Source organism: Embiotoca jacksoni, unplaced genomic scaffold (genome assembly GCF_022577435.1).
Source record: "Embiotoca jacksoni isolate LCO1_2020_lvr unplaced genomic scaffold, fEmbJac1.0.p SCAF_19, whole genome shotgun sequence".
Classification (NCBI taxonomy): Eukaryota; Metazoa; Chordata; class Actinopteri; family Embiotocidae; genus Embiotoca; species Embiotoca jacksoni.
The window spans coordinates 4,426,340-4,449,923 of record NW_027185329.1 but is presented as its reverse complement, the minus strand read 5'-3'; the positions used below and the strand labels follow the sequence as shown (position 1 = coordinate 4,449,923).

The window sequence follows — 23,584 nt, the reverse complement described above, 5'->3', positions numbered from 1 at the left end:
GTTTCCAGCATACGTTTCCATTCAGTGGAAACCATCTGAGGTGTTGCGTTATCTCCTAAAACAAATCTGCCCTCGATGAGGACACGGGGTTTGATTGGCGGCTGATAAACTCCTTGATCCTCATTGACTGGCTTCAAACTACGAGCTCTCGCTGACATCACGTGTGTGGCTCAGCAAAACTCTCCGTCATGAGAGACTTTCCTTGTAGGATTAGGATTAAAGCAGTCCTGAATGAGTCTCAGTGTGCCGGCCCAGGAAAGGCACTAATCAGTGCTGCACAGAGCTAATTAAATTTTAGGCTATTTCTAGGTGAGACTTTTTGAGCGGTTTCAGACCTCTCTTGAAGTACAGATGAATTTTGCTGGTATCATGAGGGTCTTTCATGCTGGCTAAGCAAATGAGTGGACATAATTGGAAGCTGCAGTGGCTTGTTCAGCAGTTTTAACAGAGAAGAAGTCCTGTTCTCAGCTCCCGTGAACAGAAAAGGCTTTCTTAATGTTCACTGAGCTGTTCACCTATTTCTGACGCGATTAATTTTCCCTCTACTTGCTGCCATTTCAAAGACCCGAATACTTCGTTTACAGCCTGTAATAAAGTCCTGTTTAACGGGAGCAGTCGGCCGCAGGCCTGTGATGGTGCCGGTTTACTTGTTGCAGTGAAAATGAGACAAGAGAGCAGCAGTGTTGTTATTTTTTTCCCCTGCTGCTCCGGAACTGCCGCCCTCTCTGCTGCGTGTTGACTTAGGAACTGATTCCTGCGGGTTTGGCGACGCCATCCCACACTTCACTGCAACAAAAAACGACCAACGTGCCTGGCTGCGTGTCATTAAAGAGGAAGCGCTCATCACTGGTTGTTTATGAGTTGTGGATGCAGCGGGCACTTGGCCTCGCTTTCGGGTTTTTTTTTGTCTTCATTTCCTTCCACCTCCAGAAATCACTACGTGCTTTGGGGCTGCTGTTAACACCGTTTGTATTGGCTGCAGAGTGACACTGCACTCCTCTGCTTTAAACTGGTAGTGGAGTGTTGGGGGATGGTGGGCTGCAGTGAAAAGGACAACAGCCTGCTGTGAGCCTTCAATACGCCCTCGGTGTCCCACAGGATCAAACCAGACCTGTTCAGGGCCTCAGATAATTACCAAAGCAACATTTCTGAGACTTTTTGCACATTCGACTGATCAGATATATCGCCAAACTTGTGTTGCCTGATTTCAACTCAATAATATTGTTTAATGGGTTGGTGAGTGTGTTCTTTAAACGTGAAATAAGGACATTACTCTGTTATAGCATAGAAATCATCATAAAGTCGAAATTACTGGTCAATATATGACTTAATTTGCCAGTTTATGGCGTGTGGACACTCAGTGAGTTAACCACAGAGAGCCTCCTCATTTGATTGTTAACAGTCATTGATTTCCTGCAGTTGTTCCACATGTGGCTTTAGTGCCGAGAGTTAGAGGACAAAACTGATATGACCATCATGTCTTAGTTAGTTAAGAAAAAGCATCAACTTCTCTCCTGAAATACTAATTCATTAAAAAAAAAATTCTACAAGTCATTATGGTGTCATTTACTAAATTCACTCCTTCTGATCAGTGTTCTGGTGATCCTTCTCAAAAAAAAAATTCCATAAGTAAGTAAATATTAGGTGTCAAAGAGAGACCTTGGGGAGCGGGCCTGGTTTGATTGACACGCCAAAAGCTAATGCACACTCAATGGTCATTCTCTGGTGAGTAGAAAGAGATCGCTGCATGAAAGGCTTGGAAACACACTTCCAAACATCTTGAGATTCACAAAATACAATTAATGAATTGACCAGCAATGTTTACATCGTGGGTCGTTAATGCACAAACATACAACAGGTCTAGCTATTGGTAAAATTGTGTGCTTCGCAATAAGTTTGTAAAAAAAAAATAGCAAAACAAAAATGTCAACCGAACTAAAGGCGTGTTTGTTGGTAGTCACCACATCATTGTTGCCACAACAATGTGCCGTATCTTTCCCACATCTACTGTATGTGTGTTCAGAAATACACTTAATGGAATGCCTCACCACATTTTTTAAATGCACCCTCGCCACTAATGGTGTATGGAATAATGGTCTTTGATGTTGGCTTTGACGAAGTCTTGTGCAGCCACAGTGTCACACTGCACTATGTTTTTCCCATCTTTTCTGTCTTCTGTTTCTAATTATTCCTGAAAATGAGCCCATTCAGGCTCCACTTTATCTGCAGGGCTAGAAATCTGACAGGCCTTTTCGTTGATTGAGCATGAATAAGAGCGTCTGCTGAATTAATGAAGCAGTGCAGATGTAGATGACTCTGCGACTATAGTTTTCCTCTGTTCGGCTGGCTGGTTCTTTTTCCCTCACCGGATACACTTCAGACTCCTCGTGTGCTGCCTATTCACTGACTTTTTGTCCATCTGAATGCTCTATTTGTATGGAGAATAATGATTGATGGACTTTGGGGGTGGTGAGCTCGGAGTGTTCCCAATCTCTTGTTCCCTTTAGCGCCTGTTTGGGAAATCTGACTTGGCCAGCGGTCGGAAAGGGATCAGAGCTATTTCTGGGGGTTGTTTTGGCCACACTGGCTGTGCCGTTTGAGAATTGGCCCCGGCTCCTAAAGTTACAGAGAGTTCAAGTCTCCGAGTTCAAACCTGGAACCTAATCTCGACTGTCGATTGCACAGTTGGGTCTGGAGGAAGTCAACAACTCGGAGGAGCAACGTTGTGAGGGCAGCACTTCAAAACCAGAGCAGATTCGACAGCTTGATGTTATGAAGTGAAGCGCAGGTCACATAGTTTTCTCATTGGTCTCCCTCACTTGTCTGTTCTGCATTTTACCACCAGAGCAGCTCTAGAAAATGGTTCTGTACCTTATTTTGATGAGTGAATTGTAATTTCTCTACAACAATCTTTTCATTGTTGATTTACCTGTTTTTTTTTTTTTTATTAAAAGGGACAAAATAGCAGAAAATGGCCCTCATAGGTTTCAAGAGGTGATGTCTTCTTGCTGCTTGTTTTGTCCGACCGAGAGTCAAAAAAAACAATTTACATGGTAATAAGCAGCAAATCGTCACATTTAAGGAGTTGAAACCAGCAAATTCAGGCCGTCAGTAAAGTCTCTGCCCGTCTGGTCACTTCAAACTTCAACTCCACGCAGACAGTATTACGTAAAATGTCCGACTGGCGATTATGAAACAAATTTTAACCCGGTGTTGGATCTGCAGTGCTTCTTCTCACACGTCAGCAACTGGTTGAGACTGAATGGGCTGTTTGTCTCTGCATTACCCAATTTGTACAAAAACTCTGAAGGCTTTTCTTCCTCCAGACGTTGCTAATGCTCGGTGTGAGCGATCAGTCAGTCACTTGTTGAGCTGAATCACACACATGACGCATCTCATGTTATCAGTGTAAAGTTATAACTACTGCCACGCTCTTTTAACAAGTGACATTTGTCTGGTGATGGAGCACCACTTCTTGTTTTCACTGAAGTTGATGTTGGAAGAGGACTAATTTGTGATTCATTGTTGCTTAAGCACTGTTATCTTAACCAATTGCCAGCTCATCGTAATGTCACCCATTGGTAGGTGATGTGCGGTTTTGAAGCCTCTAGTCTGACATTTTGGCCATCACCATCTCGGTTCTCTACAGCCTGAAGTGACCATATTTGGACGAGCAGGGGAGGAGTTAGGGGCAGATCTGATCTGAGAACCTGAGGATACTAAGCCTGCCCACCTATACCGGAAACCTGACTGCACTCCAGGCATGTCAATCAAACCAGACATGCCCCGAAACATACCTCTCTTTGAGGCATAATTATCTGATTAATTATTATATTATTTTCAGAAGGACCACCAGAACATTGATCACAAGGAGGGAATTTAACAAATGACACCATATTGACTTGCAGAAAAAAATTCATTGACTTTTTATTTTATAATATAAATTGACACTTTTTGAATAGGAGTCTATTAGAGCCTCCGACTTTTCGGAGCCAGCCCCTTGTGGCCCTCAGTGGTATTGCACTTTAATGCACTTCTGCATTGCCTTCACCTTTCAGACTCGTAAACGGCGTCTATATTTATATTTATATACAGTCTGTGGTTTTATATCATGCCATCAACAATACATTCTTCACTCTTGATGAAGATAGCAAAGAAATTCTGTTGACATAATGATATTAATTTACCGCGGTGAAGAAGTAATTTAATGTTGGCACCAGCATCTCCAGCATATCTTTGCATTGGACATATTTTCAGCCAGATAAAAAAAGTGATTTGTCAACAGTTATCTCGTAGTTATGCGGACGGTGACGAGTGCAGGGAAGCCGCTGTGGCTGCAGGCAGACTCGACTCAGCAGTCGCTCTGTTGGTTGAGTTACAGCAGAGCAGAGATGCCGGCGGCGGTGGGCGAGTGAGGCTACATGAGGAGTGCTTTGGCAGGGGGCCATGTTGTGCTAGCGAGAAGGACTGCATGCTTGGATATATTAGCAGGGATTTTGTAACCATTGTAATGAAACGGCCGAACTCCCGCAGCCCCTGAAAGGCCTTCCAACGCCGAGTGATTTAGAGCCAAGAGGAGAGGAAGCTGCTCAGAGCTGAGCCTCGGTCACCGGCTGAAGGAACTACTGTAGAGGACAAGTATGCCATTCAGCCGTTTATTTACACTCCCCTTGTTTGTCAGCACGCCCAGGTCCTTTCTGTTTTTACATTGAACACACACATTTGGCAGACATGCTTGTACGGGCACACACACGTGCACTCTAGTGAACACAAGCGGTTTTACAGGGGCGATCAGGAACAGCAGATTATTGTCTCCCTCCCAGCCTTATCAGAGAAGGCTCAGCGTCTGCCTCCCCCATTCTCTCTCACACACACACACACACACACACACACACACACACACACACACACACACACACACACACACACAGTCTCACATTCTTGTAGACCAGGCGCCTAATATTTGTTTTATCGGAGGACATTTCAAATTATCGGAGTATTATTTTCATCTTGGCTACAGTGACAGTTTGGCGCATACGAGAGGATATCAGGCAAATTTGATCATGGTAATTTCGTCCCTCACATGCACACGCTACACACACACACACACCCTACACACCCTACACACCCTCGTCCTGCACCTGTCTGGTGCCAGCACTGTGAAAAGCCATCGTCGTAAATTCCTGGGCTTTGTTAAGAGGTGTCGGTCGCCGGGTGCCTGAGGAGGGCAGCGGGGTCAGGAAGGGCATGTGTGCGTTTGTCTTTATGAAGGCAAATTTACATGCACTCTCTCTTTGGGTTACAGTAATATGGTGAGTGCTTGTGCCTGTTAAATGTGTGTGTGTGTGGGGGGGGGGGGGGGGGGGGAGGCGTGGTTACCCGGCTCAGGTGTCACCAAGAGGAATGTAGACCTTTTGCCCTTTGACCCCAGAACATGGCCCTGGAGGGTTGGGTGTCAAACCATCGCCCCTGAACCTCAGCCATTGAAGTGTCACGTTACTCCACTGGCTGCTGCCACAAGGCCAAAGGCTACAGAGGACACAGCTTTCATGTGTGTGTGTGTGTGTGTGTGTGTGTGTGTGTGTGTGTGTGTGCGCATGTGTGTGTGTGTGTGTGTGTGTGTGTGTGTGTGTGTGTGTGTGTGTGCACGTGAGCGAAGCCACAGTCATTAACAATGCAACAGTCATTAACGTTGTCTGAGGCAGATCTGCCCCACAGCGCCGGTGGACATTGCCCCGAATCGTGTTGTTTGTCAAATAAATGGGACAACAGCAGGACGCTGATGGACATTAGTCTCACTCTCAACACTGAAGGCTCTGAACACGAGGGTGTTTGTTACTCGGGTAAATGAGCATTAATAGAAGTCATAAAACTTGGCTGGTGTTTTTTACTTTTCTTAGTTTTACTGCATTGTTAGAGGTACACTGTATTGAAAATACGCGTTTTGAGTGATATGGACAAAATCAAATATTGCAATATTTTACCTTAAATACCTTGATATGGATATTGCGACAATATCAATTTGATTTTTGATAAATAATCATCAGTATTGTGGATATAATGACTAAGTGGATAATGGTAAATCATGGAACAACTAGAACAGAAAATTAGAAAGCTTTACTGTAATACAGTCTTTAAAACCAGGAAAAGACTGTAGTCATATCTCGATATCCAAAAATATAAGACCATATCTACTTTCACATCATGATATCAATATAATATCAATATATTGCCCAGCTCTACATGTTTACTTACAATTTCTCAGATATTTCTAATGCAAGTCAAGAAAATATGACTTTTTTTTAAACACTGATTCATTTAGCAGTTTAGCAGATATATAGAATATAAAATCTAATAATATATATCATTTTACTGGCATCAAAGTTGTAAATTATAAAGTAATATCTAGCCATAAAGAAATATTTGCATGCTCACATAGAAGGAAGTCCAATTCATCTTTTTATTTTTGATTATAATGTGCCGTCAATCATAAATTTGATCAACACTGTCATATCAACATGATATTCACTGAGTTGATCAAATATGTTACCGCCTGGCTCTGCAGTGTTTTCACTTCATTACCAGGTTTATAGTTGCTCTAAATGAACAAGTTATTCGCTGACAACATCCTGTTATGTGTACAGAATTACTTTTTCTAATCCACTTGTAGCCACATTTCCTTCTGATTAGTCATGTAATTAAATACTCAGTGAATTAAGATTATTGGATAACTCAAAGCTGTGTTTCATGTGGAAGGAATTTCGCTCTTTAAAACCATGTTTCAGCCCTGACCAGAGCTCTCTGTGTACTCGACCCCTCCCCAGATGTTGTTTGGTGAATTTGCACCTCCAGCGCCCTCCGCCCATTTTTCGCCCTCGTCAGAGCGCCTCTGTGTCGATTATTGGCAGGAAGCCGTGACAGGGAAGGCTACTTAGCCGGGCTAAAAGGGGGCTAAACATGGTTTGATGAGGAATGTGAGAGAACAGCCGTGTTCATTTGTACATTCACCAGCCGGCCTGCCAGCCTTCCAGTCGTCCATCCAGACCTCTGAGCGCCTGGACAAGGGGCGCCTTTGTCCCCTCATCTGCCGGCTACACCCTGCCCTGCTCCTGCCCCCCATCTTACCCTTCTCTCCATCCTGTTGCGCCTCCTCTGCCTCCCTCTTTTCACTCGCCCCAGAATAGCACAGCAGGTCCCCTCTGAAAATAGAGCTGGTGATGTTGGCAGGGTCAGGCTCGCCCTCCCTCTCTCCTCTTTGTATCTCTCGCTGTATTTTTTTCACCCTCTTACAAAATCACTGTTTTGTTTCAGAGGTTCGGTCATAGGAAGTAATTAGCCATTCAAAACAACAATAAATCCAAAATCTATAGAAGCTCATGTCGTGAATGTATTGAACACGTGAAGAGCTCATCTGCTCCTCGACTTAGTGTTTGGTTTAACGCTCATTAAAAGGCCTTCGGAAGGTAAATTCTCCCTCCTTGGGACCCCTGCAGCTGGTTCTCCCCTCTGTAGTGTGAAATCGCAAGTGAGCATTGCTGTAAATCTCGTTAAAAGAGCGCTGAGTGCAGAAAAAAAGCCGTTTGGGACAGCCTTCCCTTTGGGCAAGTAGCAGGATGCTGTAATTTGACAAATTCCACTTTAATCACTTAAATCGTGGCTGGCTCCGTGTCAACTCGTCCTTCTCTCCCGACGGGTGATTTTTTTTTTTTTTTTTTTTATAAACCTGGAAGATGAGGGTAGCATGCAGGCCACAATGTATTCAAACCTCTTTAAAGATGTGTGTGTGTTACAGATATGGTGTTCAGTGGCAGAGACGTCGTGAGACATGCGTTGTTACATTGTTATCTGTTGTCGTACATTCAGAACATACGAATGGATTGAGTGTACAGGAGAAAACGTCCAGACCTGTTTGCAAAGTGATACAACACACAGACTTTACACATTGGAAACAGTTTACGCACTTGTTAACTGGCTCCTAAAGCTGCTGCAATCAGAGTTTTATATAAACAATGGATCAAATGACTACGTGTATCGGAAAGGAGCGGCGTCTGGTGACAAATTCACAGGAAATTATCACAACATCTCCGCAGTTCCTGTTAGCTGCAGTTGATTGTGTCCTGTCCCGAGAGAGCAGACAGAGCGACTAATGCTAGTTTGAGTGACTCGTAGTGACGAGTTGGTGAACACAGTGGAGCATTAAGCAGCACGAGAGCAAAGTATTTCTCTGAGCTAAAAGGAGAGTGAATATCGGACTCACATTCGTCAGGTGTCTATAACAAATAGGCATGCCAATAAATAGGCTCACTGATTAGCCTTAACAACTTCATCAAGGGATGACGTGTCAATGTCGGGTCGCCGTTCTGCCCCAAAGTGGCCCAAAAAGCTCTAACATATAGGGTAATCAGTTTCTACATCCTGTTGAAAACAGCATGGATACAACCCCTTATGATGAAAGCAGCAGTTTCAGTCCCGCAGACTAAACAATGGCTGCCGCTCCTGCATCGAACCATAGGCGCTGAAATTTCATGTTCACGTAGACGTCTAGTTAGGCGAGAGCTGCCTACGAGGTCCACTCCAAATGGATATCTTTCAGCCTGAATAATGACCGAGTAACTCGAGCTCAGCCCTGAAGCAGTTGGTGTTTCTAGACAGACGTTTCCATGCTTATAAACCACTGTTTTTGCTGGAGCTGCTGCTAATGAGATTCCACTGTAATTTCCTTTGTGTTGGATTGAGTTAATTCCACTTTAAGCCCAGAGGTTTTTCATATCAGATCCATTTCAGCCGCCCGTTTCTTTCAAACTCTAAATTGAACCGTCTCAGTTTACATATAAGGCTGTAATGTTATATAGTGCTGAAGTGTTTATATGAAGCGTTGCCTGCTGAATGTATCGCTGTCTCTGGATTACTGGGTTGCATGTAAACCTAATCAACCCGTGATGTGCCACGGAGGTGTAGCGCTTCTCTGAGAGACTGTAAATTATGGCTCACGCACACTTTGCCTTTGGTTTTTTAATCTTCGTCTTCCTGTCTGTCTTCACTGGACATCAGAGCAGTTGCTTGTAATCAAAGGAGTAAGGAGGGTTGTCTATTGAAACCGGTGATTATAGTGAGTTTAAGAACTTGGTACCCATTTGTTCCTGCGAGTATTCAAAAAACAATTGCTTTCTAAAAAATGTTCTGGCCAAAGAATTATGAAAGAAAAATGTTTAAATGTTTCCACCGACCGTCAACCGGAGGAAAATCAAATTGAAAATGCGTCAGACTCCTCTTTTAATCTGGTTTTCTCTTGCCCTGTTATTTCCTCTACAGATAGTCTCGACGTGCCCAATGCCGCCGGCTTCTCGCCTCCCGCCAGCCCAAACCCGGCCAAGAAGAGCAGCTCCATCAACTGGTCCTTCCCGGACAAGATCAAGTCCCCGCGGACCGTCAGGAAGATCTCCATGAGGATGAAGAAGCTCCCGGAGCTTAGCCGGAAACTCAGCGTCAAGGGGACCCAGAGCAGCAGCAGCAGCAACAACGGAAGCAGCCACGTAGAGCCGAGGGCCCATTCTCCCCGAAACAACGGGTCCGAAGCTGTCTCCCAGACTTCAGGTCCTCCTCGGTTAGCTTCGTCCGGGGGCGGGCAGGCAAGCCGTAACGTCATCTCACGCTACCACCTGGACAGCAGCGTGTCCACGCAGCACAGCTTCAGCAAGAAGAAAAGCAACGGCAGCTCAAAGTCCGCCAGCAAAGGAGGCTACCTCAGTGACGGTGACTCGCCAGAGCTGGTGGCCAAATCTGGAAAACACGTCTCTGCAGAGGGGAAGGGAGGGAAAGGCAAGGAGGCCGAGGGGGGAGGTGGAAACTCCAGGCTCAACGGCACGGAGCTGGACATCGACGCTTTCCGTCATTACAGCTTCACGGAGCAGCCCAAGTGCAGCCAGTACATCTCCGGACTGATGAGTCTGCATTTTTACGGCGCCGAAGACCTGAAACCTGCGCGCATTGACTCTCGAGACGTCTACTGTGCCATCCAGGTGGACTCGGTTAATAAAGCGCGAACCGCTCTCCTCACCTGTCGAACCACCTTCCTGGACATGGACCACACCTTCAACATCGAGCTGGAGAACGCGCAGCACCTGAAGCTGGTGGTGTTCAGCTGGGAGCCCACGCCGAGACGCAACCGCGTCTGCTGCCACGGCACGGTGGTGCTGCCGGCGCTCTTCCGGGTGACGCGCTCCCATCAGCTGGCGGTGAAGCTGGAGCCGCGGGGGCTGATCTACGTCAAGCTGAGCCTGATGGAGCAGTGGCAGAACTCGCTGGACGGCGGGCCGGACAGAGACAGGGAGCCGCAGGTGTTCGGCGTGGAGGCGTGGCGGGTGGTGGAGCGGGAGAACACGGGACTGATGGTGCCGCTGCTCATCAGCAAGTGCATCAATGAGATCGAGAAGAGAGGCTGCCAGGTGAGTGCGAGTGCGACTCGGTTCATGTTTTCCTTTGAGGAAATATAGTGCTGCTGCTGCAGCTTTGAATTCCGTCACACATTAGTCTGTCTCATCTATTTAGCAGATCTGTCAAAGTTGCTTCTTCTTTTTTTTCCCAAAATATTTTTAGATCAGTGATATAAAACAGAAAATCAGCAAACTGTTCACGCTTCTCAGTGAATTGATTATCATTTTTTCCACAAAGTACAGAGGCTGGACCTCAAAATAACATCTTTGAACATACATACAGTACAAACACGCCCGCTGTGTTCCGAACACTCCCTGTTTTGAGTGCGTCAGTGCGTTCACACTGTCAAGTACAGAAACACGCAGTTCACTGCAAGTACCAGGATGATGCACTCAAAACGGTCCAAAAAAGAACTGGGAAACTCTGGACACTTTCCACCTTAAACAGCCGCCATCTTGGCGACGGAGAGGAAAGGGGCGGGGCCACCTCGACGTAAATAATTTTCAAATTAAGGCTTCTGAGGAAGCTGCAGCTGTTCCTGAACACCACAAAGAAGTGTTTCTTTTTCCACTAGTGCTGCTGGACAGAAGAATCAGTGTGTTTATTGAGTGTGTTAAACAGAGGGCAGGAGAACACGTTGATTTTTGGGTAAAATAATTAAAGGTTCACATGCTGAGGTCATTTCTGGTCAATGCGGAATGGCAGTGTGTAATTTGAAATGACACTACCCTGTCCCGGTTCCTGCACTACACAAGTAAGAGTCCTCACATGTAAGAGCACTATTTGTTTGAGTGTACTAAGGGAAGTATATCACCTTGGAACAGAGCACCTGTATACACCTGAAATGATTAATTGATTAATCAATAATAGACAGATTAGAAATCCATTCTTTCAAATGTGTTTTCCTTGGTTTGAACTTAATGTGAAGATTTGCTCTGTCTGTTTTATTTCACTGTAAATTCAGTCCTTGGATTATGAACCGTTAAGGACACATGTCTTGACAGTACACGTGGATGAAAGCCATAAACACCCCTGTTGTGTAAATTGAGAACAGATAGGGACTCATTTGAAAAGAGGATCCAATAATATAATGCATTTTTTTTGTACGAGGGTGAAAGAATAGCTGGAGAAATAATCCCACGTCCACAGCATCCTTTTTTTTTTTTTTTTAGCTCCGCACGTCGTGAGATGAGTGCTCCCCCTGCAGCCAGTAATAAGGCCGAATGACCGGCCTTCGCTGAACAGACAGAAGAGATGTAGCACACTTCATGATGTCACAGCCGTCCCGAGGCGGCCGGCTCTTTCAGTCACAGGAGAAAGACTCAGGGTTGTGGTGGTGACGGACGGAGAACGGAGGGGTCTCCGGGATCATGTGATCGTCTCCTGTTTTCACCCCCCCCTCATCCACAGTTCACGTGCTCAGCACAGAGAGAGAAGAGAGAGAAGCAGCAGCGGTTCTTCTAATTAGAGAGCTGAGACAGCGGCAGTAAAAGTGTCTGACCTACTGATCACTGGGGGGGCATGCCAGCAGCAGCGGGTGCCGGGGGCCAACAGGCAAACATTGGGCCTCTCCCAAGGAGCCTGTCCGTCAAATTAGACCCCGCCCTCCGCCACCTGCGCAGCAGAAGGAGTAACAGTGATAGTTATGTCTTTGATTTCAAAGGTGGCTAATTATTATTAAAAAAAATAATCTCAGATTGAAAGTTCGACATCCATTAATCCTCTGCTTATATATTTTATTCATCGTTCGAGAGGTGACATTGTTAGTTTGCTTGTTTTGTCAAACCAAAACTCTTTACATTTGTTCGACTTTTCTTAATTTTATAAATCTTTCAGACCGTAAAGTGTCAAAAAAATGTCGAAAAATCTTGTCTGCGGAGGCTAAAGTGAAACCCGCCTGTTGGGTCTGTCAAAGAGTTCAACAAAGAGTTCAAAATCCAAAGACATTTACAATTATAGAAAATGGAGAAATATCTACTTAATTCTCACTTTTGAGGCTGAAACATACTAGTCTGACACATCTGAAACTAATGGTGCGTTCATGAGTGAAAAAAATACACACACCTGTGTGTCGAACTGGGAAATCCCACCAGGGAAATGGGAGGTTTTTGAGCGCTTCGAGAAGCGGGTTGGACGTCACTTGTTTGTGGTGAAAGGAAGAAGTGCACTAAATGGAATTGGTTTGGCTCGGCTACGTACTTTGCTAGCTGCGTCCTTGTGTTGGTTTATATGAATGAAAAAGGCTGTTGGTCACTTTGCTGTATCCTGACAGAAATAGAGCAGATTTTCTGGTGAACGCTCTCAACTAGGAAGTGAGACGTTCCCAAATGTGAACTTTTCCAGCTCTCAGCTGCCTGAACTCGCAGTATGACGCTCACTTTACCAATCGTTTTTAATCTGCTTTGTCTTGCTGTTCTGTGATTCCTCTCTGTTTCTGTCTCTCAGTCCGACAGCGTTTGTCTTCTGTCCCTCACAGCGTTTCTTCTCATCTCTCTGCCTCCCGCTCCTCTGTCTCTTTTCATGACAGAGACTCAAGAGTAGACTTTGTGCATGTGTATCAGTCTGAGATCAAGTGTAAGGGCTCCTCCGGGAGACAGGAGTTAGGACGGGGTTGACACCAGATCCCAGAGGAATTCGCAGGTTGTGTCACTAAAGCGGGGACGGCCTGACGTGCAGCTTTGTGCCTTTACAAATGATTTTGTGGATGTTGGATGGAGAGTCTCGGGGAACTTGCGTGTCCTCGGGGCCTCTCCGAGCTTTTAAGACGCTGGGTGATTGTGGGTGTTTTGAAAAGATTGCAGAAGAGGTTTGTGCGCGAGACCGGAGTTATGTATGTGAGCACTCAGAGCCCATTAGAAAGAGACGTTTCTGCACAAAAGGGAGCTTTCCGAGTAACCTGCACACACGCCGTGCATGACTGTAAAAGATGCACACAAATGTTGGGACATGTTGGGGACATCTCCACAGATGAACCCTTTTAAACAGAACAGACTTCCTCCATATGCGGGGAACCCCTGAATCCTGGCAGGAAAAGCGTCCTCTTATTCTGTCATGAATCTGAAAACATAATTATTTCCCCACTTGCTGCACACTCAAGAGCAGAAGTGCAGTCTAATGCACTTCCCTTTAGTTCATGTTTCTATAAAGTCTCCCAGACAATCCCAGACAAAGTAAAAAAAAACCTCACCGAGCGTCCACTTTCCTGTCGACGGACCTCATTTAGTCTGGAGGTCATTGTGTCTGCTTTATTCCACATATAGGTCTTGGCTGGTGCTGCCTGTTGTGTTGCCCGGCAGCCGCAGTGCATAAGTGCGAGCCCTCTTTTTGCTAACAGCTGTTCCCCGCCTGCACTCGGCTCTCCCTCAAAGAAAGAGACTTTTTTTTTTTTTTTTCTGAATGGACTTGTTGTTCATTGTGCCCAGTGACTTTTGTTTACTAGCACACAAAGCCAAATCCCTGCCTAATCTGTCGTCCTCTCTGCCTCTCGTGTGCGGTTTATAAAAGCGCCGCTCAGCTCGACGAGGAGAGCCGGCGTGGTGGGACGGGGAGACATCATGGAGCTCCTACGCTGGAGCCCGGAAGGGCCGGCAGTGTGTGTGTGTGTGTGTGTGTGTGTGTGTGTGTGTGTGTGTGTGTGTGCGCGTGTGTGTGTGTGTGTGTTTGTGTGTGGTGTTTGTGTGGAACCGGACCCGACTCGCCATTCACAGCCCACTGACTTAACGCGTTACCGGGGCAACCACACCAGTTGGTCTGCTACGCCACATACCAGACAGACACATGTAGGAGAAATTATGGTATGTCTGTAGCCAGGCCTAATCCCAACATAACAAGGAGAGCAGCGGTGCCGAGTTTCAGCTATCGAATATCCGCGGCTCCTTTAGGTCACACGCTGGAGGCTTAGGTAAAGAAACGTGAATGCTTTATCGCTCTATCGCTCGGCGCTTTTAATTTTTTTTAAGGCCGAGCTGTCACCTGGGTTTTTAGAAGAGCTCAGTGTTTATCCATTCAGTCAACAGGATGTGACACTTTAATCAGACCTCGGCCAACATTTCACTTTGTTCACTCTTAAAGGAGGCAGCTGACGGAAACGCACTCGCTCAAGTTTTTAACTCACAGCCGCGTTTAAGTAAGCGCTTCGCTTTTAATCTTAAATCTCCTCAGTCTTACGGTTTAAACAGCCTGTCGAGGCTTGTGGTGCTTAATGTTAGTTCATATCAACACACAGAAGATAAATATTGCTGTGTGACATTATTATAGTCGAGTTGCCAACTTTATGACTCTCTTAGTTTGTGCTGCCGTTCACGTTGTGGCTCCACAGTAGCCCGTCTCCACCCAACCAGTCCTCGCGGCTTCTGTCTGGGCTATGATTATAGTCTGGAAACCCTCTTTGCAATAAGGTTTGCCACTCTGGAGGGTTCAACCAATCAGCGACCAGTGGAGGTGGCGAATTGTGATGACCCTGAAGTCAAGCGTAGGATAGTGAAGTCTGTGGAGAGATAAAATGTCAGCGTTTGACACACCAGGAATGAGAACATGTCGATGTTCCCATTGGGGGGAGGGTCTCTGTTGTTGTCTTATGGTGGTCACTGCCGATTGGCTGAAGGTTTCAAAATTAACCGGAGTTCTTGGTCCTTGAGGATTCAGCGACAGGAAACAATCCCCCGTGAAGCGCGGCCAGACCGATATATTCAAGCGGTGAATTTGACTTATGTTGGCAAATGATAGAAAACGTACAGGATAGTTATTGATAAATACCGAGTCAGCTGTTTCTGATTTTTTTTTTTTTACTTCTATCCTAAACCATGTTTTAACACTAGTTATTTCTGTGTGTTTTTTTTTTTTTTAGAAGTAATCGTACTCGCCTCTATGGCCGTTTCATCAGTCCACAGATAATTTAGACGTTAGGACGGCCTTTCTTCGGTCTGTCTCAGCTGAGAAAAGGCAGCTGGTGGTCGGTCGAGTCAGTTTTATTTGACGAGCAGAAGTTTCTTTCAGGGCTTTACAAGGTACACATGGCAGAAAATCCCCCCCCAAAAAGAATTCCAACAGAAAGAATAAAAGGAGAATCTTCCTGAAGGGCGACAGATGAGGGATCTCTCTTTCACCATGGACAGATGTGCAATAGGTGCTATATGTACTGAATAGGTAGAAATAGCAGAAGCAGAGTTAAAATATGGAGGCATGGAATCCGAGATCGTAGTATAAGAAAAGTGTAATATAAATGAAAGTAGAAAAATTATAATATTAGGTACATTTTTAGTTGTAATAAGGCGGGGGGGTTTTTTGTCAAAGATTCTTAGATTTACATGTTTTCGAAAGTTGGCACGCGTCCTTTTTCTGTGACCTCAGGCCGCGGTTTTTTTTTTTCAATCTCTACTGATTCTGTTGTTTGGTAAGCAGTTTCCTGTCCTCCTGGGTCTCGTCATAAAGCGAGTCCTGATTGGGTTATTAGGAATATATACCGTTTTGTCAGTTGCTCGTTTAAGCTGTCATTCAGTGGAGATAAAGCAGACTTGTGTTTGGAGACACACGAGTTTCTGCAAAAGCATTATCTGAGCGCAGACGTAAAGCTTGATCGATAGGGCTGTAAAAACGTCCACCTCACTGTCAACTGCTGAACTCCTAAACCCGGCGTGTTTATTTGACCTACTTCTGTGTGTGTGTGTGTGTGTGTGTGTGTGTGTGTGTGTGTGTGTGTGTGTGTGTGTGTGTGTGTGTGTGTGTGTGTGTGTGTGTGTGTGTGTGTGTGTGTGTGTGTTCCAGGTGGTAGGTCTCTACCGTCTGTGTGGGTCTGCGGCGGTGAAGAAGGAGCTGCGTGAGGCGTTCGAGAGAGACAGCTACGCCATGGAGCTGTGTGAAAACACGTATCCGGACATCAACGTCATCACAGGTAAAACGATCGCCGGTAACGGGGGAACGCCGGACGGCCACAGAGCACAGGATCGCCACGCACGCTCGGGTTTAATTGGGAGGCCGTTATTTAACTGGATTGCTTTTCCAGAGAGCCTCGGTGTCCTTTTGTTTGCCTGCAAAATACCCTCATACCCGTACTTCACCAGGATGTTACGTAACACACAGAATTTACAAAACATTCGGTGTGCTCAGGTTTACCGTGAAGCAGATCGAAAAGGTTGACCCAGATAAAATCTCAGGACATCAGTCTGATGGAGGCTGGGCTGAGTATTGATCCAGCCCAGTAAACGTGTCTGAACTGGTGGGACCACTGCTGATAGGTCAACACGTGTGTGTGTGTGTGTGTGTGTGTGTGTGTGTGTGTGTGTGTGTGTGTGTGTGTGTGTGTGTGTGTGTGTGTGTGTGTGTCTGCTGTTTGTAGTTAAAGCATTCCAACAAAAAGACCAGTGCCTGAGGGAAAGGCCCACACACACACACACACACACACACACACACACACACACACACACACACACACACACACCATGCTGTACATTCAGGTCATTCTTTCTCCTCCAGGTTTGTGGTTGAGACATGCTTCATGCTGTCCCTCCCAGGTCACGTTGAGTCAGAGGATTTCTGTTGTCAAACGTAGACAATTCGTCCCGGAGTTTCCAGATTGTTTCTCATCATTTAAAGATTAAAACTCTTGATTACTCAGAGTTGCTGCTTCTTTTCTGTTTTTTTCACTCCTTTGAAATTAAGAATAAAAACAGTGCGCTTCAGCACATCTCACACGGTCTCACCCGCATTAAACCAGCTGTGTCACTGAATGGAGTCATGTTTCCACGAGTGTGACAGATTGGGAGGGAGGGGGGGGGGAGTTGTAGAAAATGACTTGGTCATGATTTTCTCCCCCCCCCCCCTCCCCTCCTACAAAAGAGGAGGAAGACCATGGAAACCCCTGGGCATTGTCGGAGCTGCTGTTGGTTTTGGGAAGAGGCCCCGTATAGGCGTCGTCCTATCATGCCTGCTTTGATCCACATGCATTTGCATGGCAGGGCAAAGAACACAGTTAACAGTTGAGCGGGTTAGAAAAAAAGGGCCAGCACCAGCGCGGATTGTTGGTTTTTCTCTCGCTGCCTAAATTTGCTCTGCCAAGCGAGTTGCTGTTGCAGATGGGCCTGAGCGAGTGGAAGAGTGGCAGAGCAGGAGGGGGGGGGGGGGGGGGGGGGGGTTATGGTGTGTCCTGCAAAAAATGTGCATCTGGATACAAGCACCAAACTTTGGTAAAAAAACAAAACAAAAAGCTGCTCGTTGATTGACGTCATTTTGCTTTTTTTTTTTGACAGTTTCCTGAAAAATAACCTGAATTTTGTAATCTGATTTACTCTGAACTCAGTATTAAAGACAACACGGTCATAAACAATACAATGAGGGGTAAAGACAAGTAAAACAAAAAACGAGATAATAAGAGCAGTCCGACAAAGGCTGAAGCTTTTTACGGTACCGCGACTTTCTGCGCAGCACACCCTGTTTGACATCAAGAGGGAACATGAAGCAGAAGAACTCGTGGTGCGATCTCATTTGAATTTATAATCAAAGTATAAAGTCAGGAGTCCGCGCGGAGTCGAGCGAACAGCCAGCGGATGAGCTAAGAGGACTGGCGCGTCACACAGCTAATTTAAAAGCGGAGGCAGTGAAAGGGATTATCCAGGGGTCAAAGGTCAATCCAAAGCTGGCAAAACATGCCCAGCGCGCGGCCCCGCCTTTGTTTCAAATCGCCATTCTTTTGTTTCAAGTCACAATTCTCTCAAAAGATCCACCGAGGTGTTTTATCAACATGAGCAGCATGCCGCGAAGAATCAAGACAAACAGCGTTATCTTCAGCAGGTCGCCGGCAGCGGTTCCTCCTTCCGCTCCGCACTTCATCTGCTCTTTGCTCTTCGTGGGGCTGCAGAGTGTTGAATACAAACACTCAAGAACTCACTTTACCGCACCGACCGGAAAGCCGATCAGCATGTCTCTGAAAACGTTTCTCATTGAACAGGTGTTTCACTGCTACAGTGGACACACCTGTGTTGCCATTAAACAGTTCTTTAAGAATAAAGTATAGTTTCACGTGAGCAGGACTTTTTTTTTTTTTTTAACTTTTTGTTTCAAAGACGACGAATCGATATCAGCAAGATCCCTGAAATATTTGCAGTGTCAATAAAATATAAGAATCCAAGGAGGACAATAGTTCCTTTAATTGAAGAATTTCCAATCATACGCTCGCTGGTGACGTTGTTAGATTTTTTTTTTTTTTTTTTTCTTCCAGTCATTTTGTTTTTTAATTTATAAGAATTTCAATATGAGATGATGTTTCTCTGCCTGGTTCGCTCGGTAGTTTGACATGAGGTCAGTCAGTTCAGTCTCGCAGCGCTGTCCTGTAGCTTCAGCTCCTTTTTCACCGCCGGTACCGGCTCTACTCGACTCGCTTTTTGGTACCTCGACTTAGGTGATCCCAAAAACAGTACCAGGTACAAGTTGTTATCCATAACTTATGCCCCATTAAAAAAAAAAAAAAAGAGAGAATAAAAGAAGCAAGTAGACCTTTACACCACAACTTTTACAATCCCACTTTATTGTAGAGTTCGTACTTCCTCACAAACACACATTAAATCACCTTGAATTTTGTTTTGTGTGAGAGGACAGTGTAGTGTCATGACCCGACGTTTAGGCCCTCTCCTCACCCCGTTTGGCCTTTGTGTTAAAACAAAGCTTCTAAACGGATCCAATGACGGAAAACCAGTTCAGGTACCTGTCCTCCGCCCTCTGATGATGAAACCAGCGCGTCCCGAGCCCTGCCGTTTGACAGCTCGGCACGGTTATTGATCTGAGCTTGCGGTCTTTAATTTGCCTTCGCCTGACTCGTCTTTTCCAGCGCCAGAGTAGGGAGGTAGTCCCTACTCTGCCCCCCCCCCCCCCTCAACCCCCCACCCTCACCCTCAGCGGTACTCCAGTGAAGACATGGAAAGTCATTAACAAGTGCCCCCTTTGTTGCCGAACAAACACAGATGGTATTTGGCTCACGCATGGGGGATTAGCTGAACCCTGGGCCGGCCAGGGAAGCAGGCAACCACTTTACAAAGAGCTCCGGGCCTGTGTGGGTGTCAGAATAATTCTTAAACTGCAGGTCAGGAGCTGAGAAGAACTGCTTGCAGACGTATCCGTGACGCATCCGCACGTAGCATGAGGAGCTTTGCTGTTGCCGGAGTTCAGGGCTCGCGTTGCGCCGTGGAACAAGCCGAAGCAACCGCTGCGTAAAAGCTTTCGCCGTGCCACCGGACGAGGCAGCGACACACACATCTCCTCTGGCCCCCCTGGTGCTGTGGGGGGCGTGCAGGACAGCAGGGAGGGGGCAGGACGGAGAACAAACCCCTGTTTGTTCTCCAGGCGAGGCGCTGACTGCAGCGCTGACAAGAGGAGTGACCTTCCGCTTTGTTTGAACAAGAGGTCAAAGGTAGAGCCGTGCCCCAGTGCATTGTGTGCCTTGTAGTGTTTGGTGGCACATTTGGGACGTTGAAATCGTCTGAATTGAGCAGAGAAAAATACATCAGAATACTTTTATCCGAAGCTTTAAGTGGACGTTTTGAAGCAGCATCTGAAGGGGTTTGTTTTTCCTGTATTTCTGAGCTTCAGGAGTTACGCTACTGTTCACTCTTTGTGAGGTAAACACGTCAGGGGAAATATAGAGTGTACGTCTCGCTGGTGTGAAGCCAGACGTCAACAGTTTAAATGTGAGAGGACAGACACGCTGCGCGTGCTTGTTGTCAGCTTGGCTGAAAGTGAAGCACCTGCAGGGAAGCACACCTGTTCACCCCCTCAGCCGCCTGTGACCTTGTGTGTGTCAGAGTGCGTGTGTGTGTGTGTGTGTGTGTGTGTGTGTGTGTGTATGTGCGTATGTGTTCAAGTCTCACTGAGCTTTCGCATGTGTTCGTGTGTGTGTGTGTGTGTTCGTGTGTGTGTGTGTGTGTGTGTCTGTGTGCGTCTGTGTGTGTGTGTGTGTGTGTGTGTGTGTGTGTGTGTGTGTGTTTGTGTGTGTGCGTGCGCGCATGCGTATGTGTTCAAGTCTCACTGAGCTTTCGCGTGTGTTCGTGTGTGTGTGTGTGTGTGTGTGTGTGTGTGTGTGTGTGTGTGTGTGTGTGTGTGTGTGTGTGTGTTTGTGTTTGTGTGTGTGTGTGTGTGTGTGTGTACACGTGAAAAAGGCAACCAACAGGAGCACTGACTCATAGCAGGCTAATGATTTCCCTGAATGGCTGTATTCTCCTCACCTCGGACAAACACATGCACATGTGCACGTACACAAAGTTTGCAGTGACTAATTGTTGAAATAGAAAAAGACAGAACATGTGATGTTTCCATGCGTGGAAAAAAAAAAAAAAAAAAAAAATGGTGGCAGTGAAACAGGCGTGCTGTTGTTGTGACGCAGCACAGAGAGGGTCAGAGTCTCTGCCATGCACGACTTCACGTTTTAAAGGAAACAAAAAAAAGACAAAAAAAAAAAGAAAAGTCAAGTGGCTGTTATTGCACTTCATTTACACAATCGCTTAACAAATAAAGCTTAAACTTTTCCGAGATAAGCAGGACAACATTTTGGCTCATTTTTGCTTCCAGGCAGCCTGTTTTCATACGATGAAGGAAGCAGATTATTTGTATCATTGTGGTAAAGTCTCGGTAAAGATTGACAGCGGGAAGCTGGAGGGTGTTCGGGGCGCATTTCTGTGTAATCTGTTTTGGAAATCAGCGCGTCTGAGGAAGCGTTAAGGAGAGTGAATGTCTCGTGTGTGTTTATGTGCCCTTATTGAATTCTGCTCATACCAGCTTTCATACCCAACACGACGTACGACAACAGAAGCATTCGTGGATGTGAATCCGAGGTTTAGAAAAAAAAGAAGAAAAGCTGGAAACGTGCTGCCACAGATCTGCTATGCTGCCGGCTCGCGGGGCGGGGGGGGGGGGGGGCACGTTTAATTGCAGGGACACTATGAAGTTTGAAGTGAATGTTTGCCTCGAGCGCTGCTGAAGTCTGACCCTGCTGACTCGTAGCTGTCACTGTGTTGGTCTACCTGAGGTGGGAGGGCTGACATGATACGCCAGTGTGCCCGTTTGGGGATGACTTGTTTTTCTACAGAGCCTCCACCGACTGCCTCAGGAATGCACAATATTTCTATGTGTGTGTGTGTGTGTGTGTGTGTGTGTGTGTGTGTGTGTGTGTGTGTGTGTGTGTGTGTGTGTGGGTGGGTGTTTTGCTGTCGGGACGTGTTGAATCCCAAGTTCAGAGGAAAGAGTTTTGGAGGAGCTTCAAAGGCAAGAAAACAAAGTTGCTGTTTTTGGGGTTCAAGTGTTGCCTGTCACAAACAATATTCATTATTTATCTTTTTTTATTTGTGTATTTTTCTTTTCGTAGAGACGGATTTGCAGCACAGCATAATAATCAGTAAAAGTCCACATGTCGTAGCATTTTCAGTCTTAAGTTCATTTGTAATGTTTGTTGATGAGGTTTTACATACAAAAAAATTAAAAACACACAATGCAGTGCATTTCAAAAAAATACATCAGTAAATGTAGAAAACACGTTGAACATAATACAAATGTGAAGAAGATTCCATGAAAGGAATAACAATCGTGCTCGTAGCTCTGCGAGGCCGTACTTTGATACCCACTGTGATGTTGCCCACTGGTTTGTGAATTGCCATTTTGCTTGTCACCATCTTGGTATTTTGGAGCCAGAATTGAGCAGATTCGGACGAGCTGGCGAGGAGCTCGAGGGGGATCTGACCTACGACCTGGCAACGCTATGCCCTGGCCACCTATTCCAGAAACCAAACTGCAGACTGTATGAAACAACTTTTGACACCAAAATAATAATGTTTTTTTTTAAAAATGTTGGTATCTTGATCAGCGATTGGTTTGATCCTTGAATGTCGCACTTCACGATCGCTGTCGATCATTTTTCCAATGAGTGTTGTGTGTTTGCTTGCGCAGATTGTTTGCAGATACTGATCGAATGAGATTTTGTTTTGTGACACTGAACTGAATATTAGATCATCCTTTCACTCTCTAATCCAATAAACAAAGAGTCTCATTGATGTCAAGCTGTTAGAAAGTAAGACAGGAAAGTTAAGTGTGTCGTCACCTAAAACTACTTAATGTTATTAACTAATTATAAAACACTAGTTCATCTTCTTTATTCTCCAGATATTGATGGATAACCGACCCACGATATCAGTTAGGAATAGATTGAAAAGCCTCAGGCTTCCTTAAAGAGCAGGCTGGGGACTTACTGGGATTAAAAAGTGAGCATGTTAAGTTGTCCCCCTCCTTTGTCCTTTCTGGGTCTAAGTGGATTTACAGTGACTCGTATTCTAGTTTGCTGTAAATAGAAGGCAAGCGGTGACAAGGAAGAGCACCTCAAGTGGAGATGCGATAAAGCAGCAGCTCCTATTTACAGCATGCTAATCTCAGTCAGTTGTGTCAAAAGGATTGTGTCACGGCTTTGGGAATTTCTCAGAGCGCGATAGGTACTGTACACACATACAGTATGTCCTCTGATCTTGTGTGGCAGAAGTCACAAAAGATTGTTCCTTTTGCTGTTGTTTCACACTTTTCATGCACCCGCTGTCGTGTTGCCATTCCTACAAAATTACTGGATGTCAAGTCCAAAATAAAAGAGGGTTCAGACAGACAGTTATGTAATGAAGTGTTATGTTGGATTGTTGAGCAGATTGTCATCACAACTAGTACAAAAAAAACAACTCAAAGTGAGCTTAGTTGAAGGTCCAATGTTTTAAATTTGTCTGGGTCCATAGATTCTCATTCAACTTTTCTCAGGAAATACAAAGTCAGTCATTTTTTTTCCCCCAAAAGTCATTATGGTGTTGTGAGCTAAAGTCACTCGTTCTTATTAGTTTTGTGGTGGTCCATCTGGAAATAATTCATCATTAGTTAGTTATTACACCTCAAAAAGCAGTATGTTTGGGGGCGTGTCTGTTTGATTGACAGGCCTGTGGTGCTGTAAGGTTTCTGCTGTAGGTGGGCGGACGTAGTGTCCTCTGAGATGTAGTCGGATTCACCGTTCACTCAAAATAGCAAGATGGCGACAGGCAAAATAGTTCCCAACCCAATGGGTGCCGTCACGGTTGGTTGACGTTTGTTTCTTCTACATAAAAGATTGGAGAGGTGGGCGCATGTGTGAGTTTGTGACATCACAAAG

The 23,584-nt window shown here is 45.6% G+C and overlaps 1 protein-coding gene across 3 annotated transcripts in view; it reads left to right on the top strand.

Moving 5' to 3' along the window:
* syde2 (synapse defective 1, Rho GTPase, homolog 2 (C. elegans)) overlaps positions 1-23,584 on the top strand; it is a 48,152-nt gene that overhangs the window by 13,147 nt on the left and 11,421 nt on the right. For all 3 annotated transcript variants that reach the window (XM_069153100.1, XM_069153099.1, XM_069153098.1), the window contains exons 4-5: positions 9,313-10,445; positions 16,198-16,324. In XM_069153100.1, the coding sequence (XP_069009201.1) occupies positions 9,313-10,445; positions 16,198-16,324 (1,260 nt within the window). The remainder of the gene's footprint in view (positions 1-9,312; positions 10,446-16,197; positions 16,325-23,584) is intronic.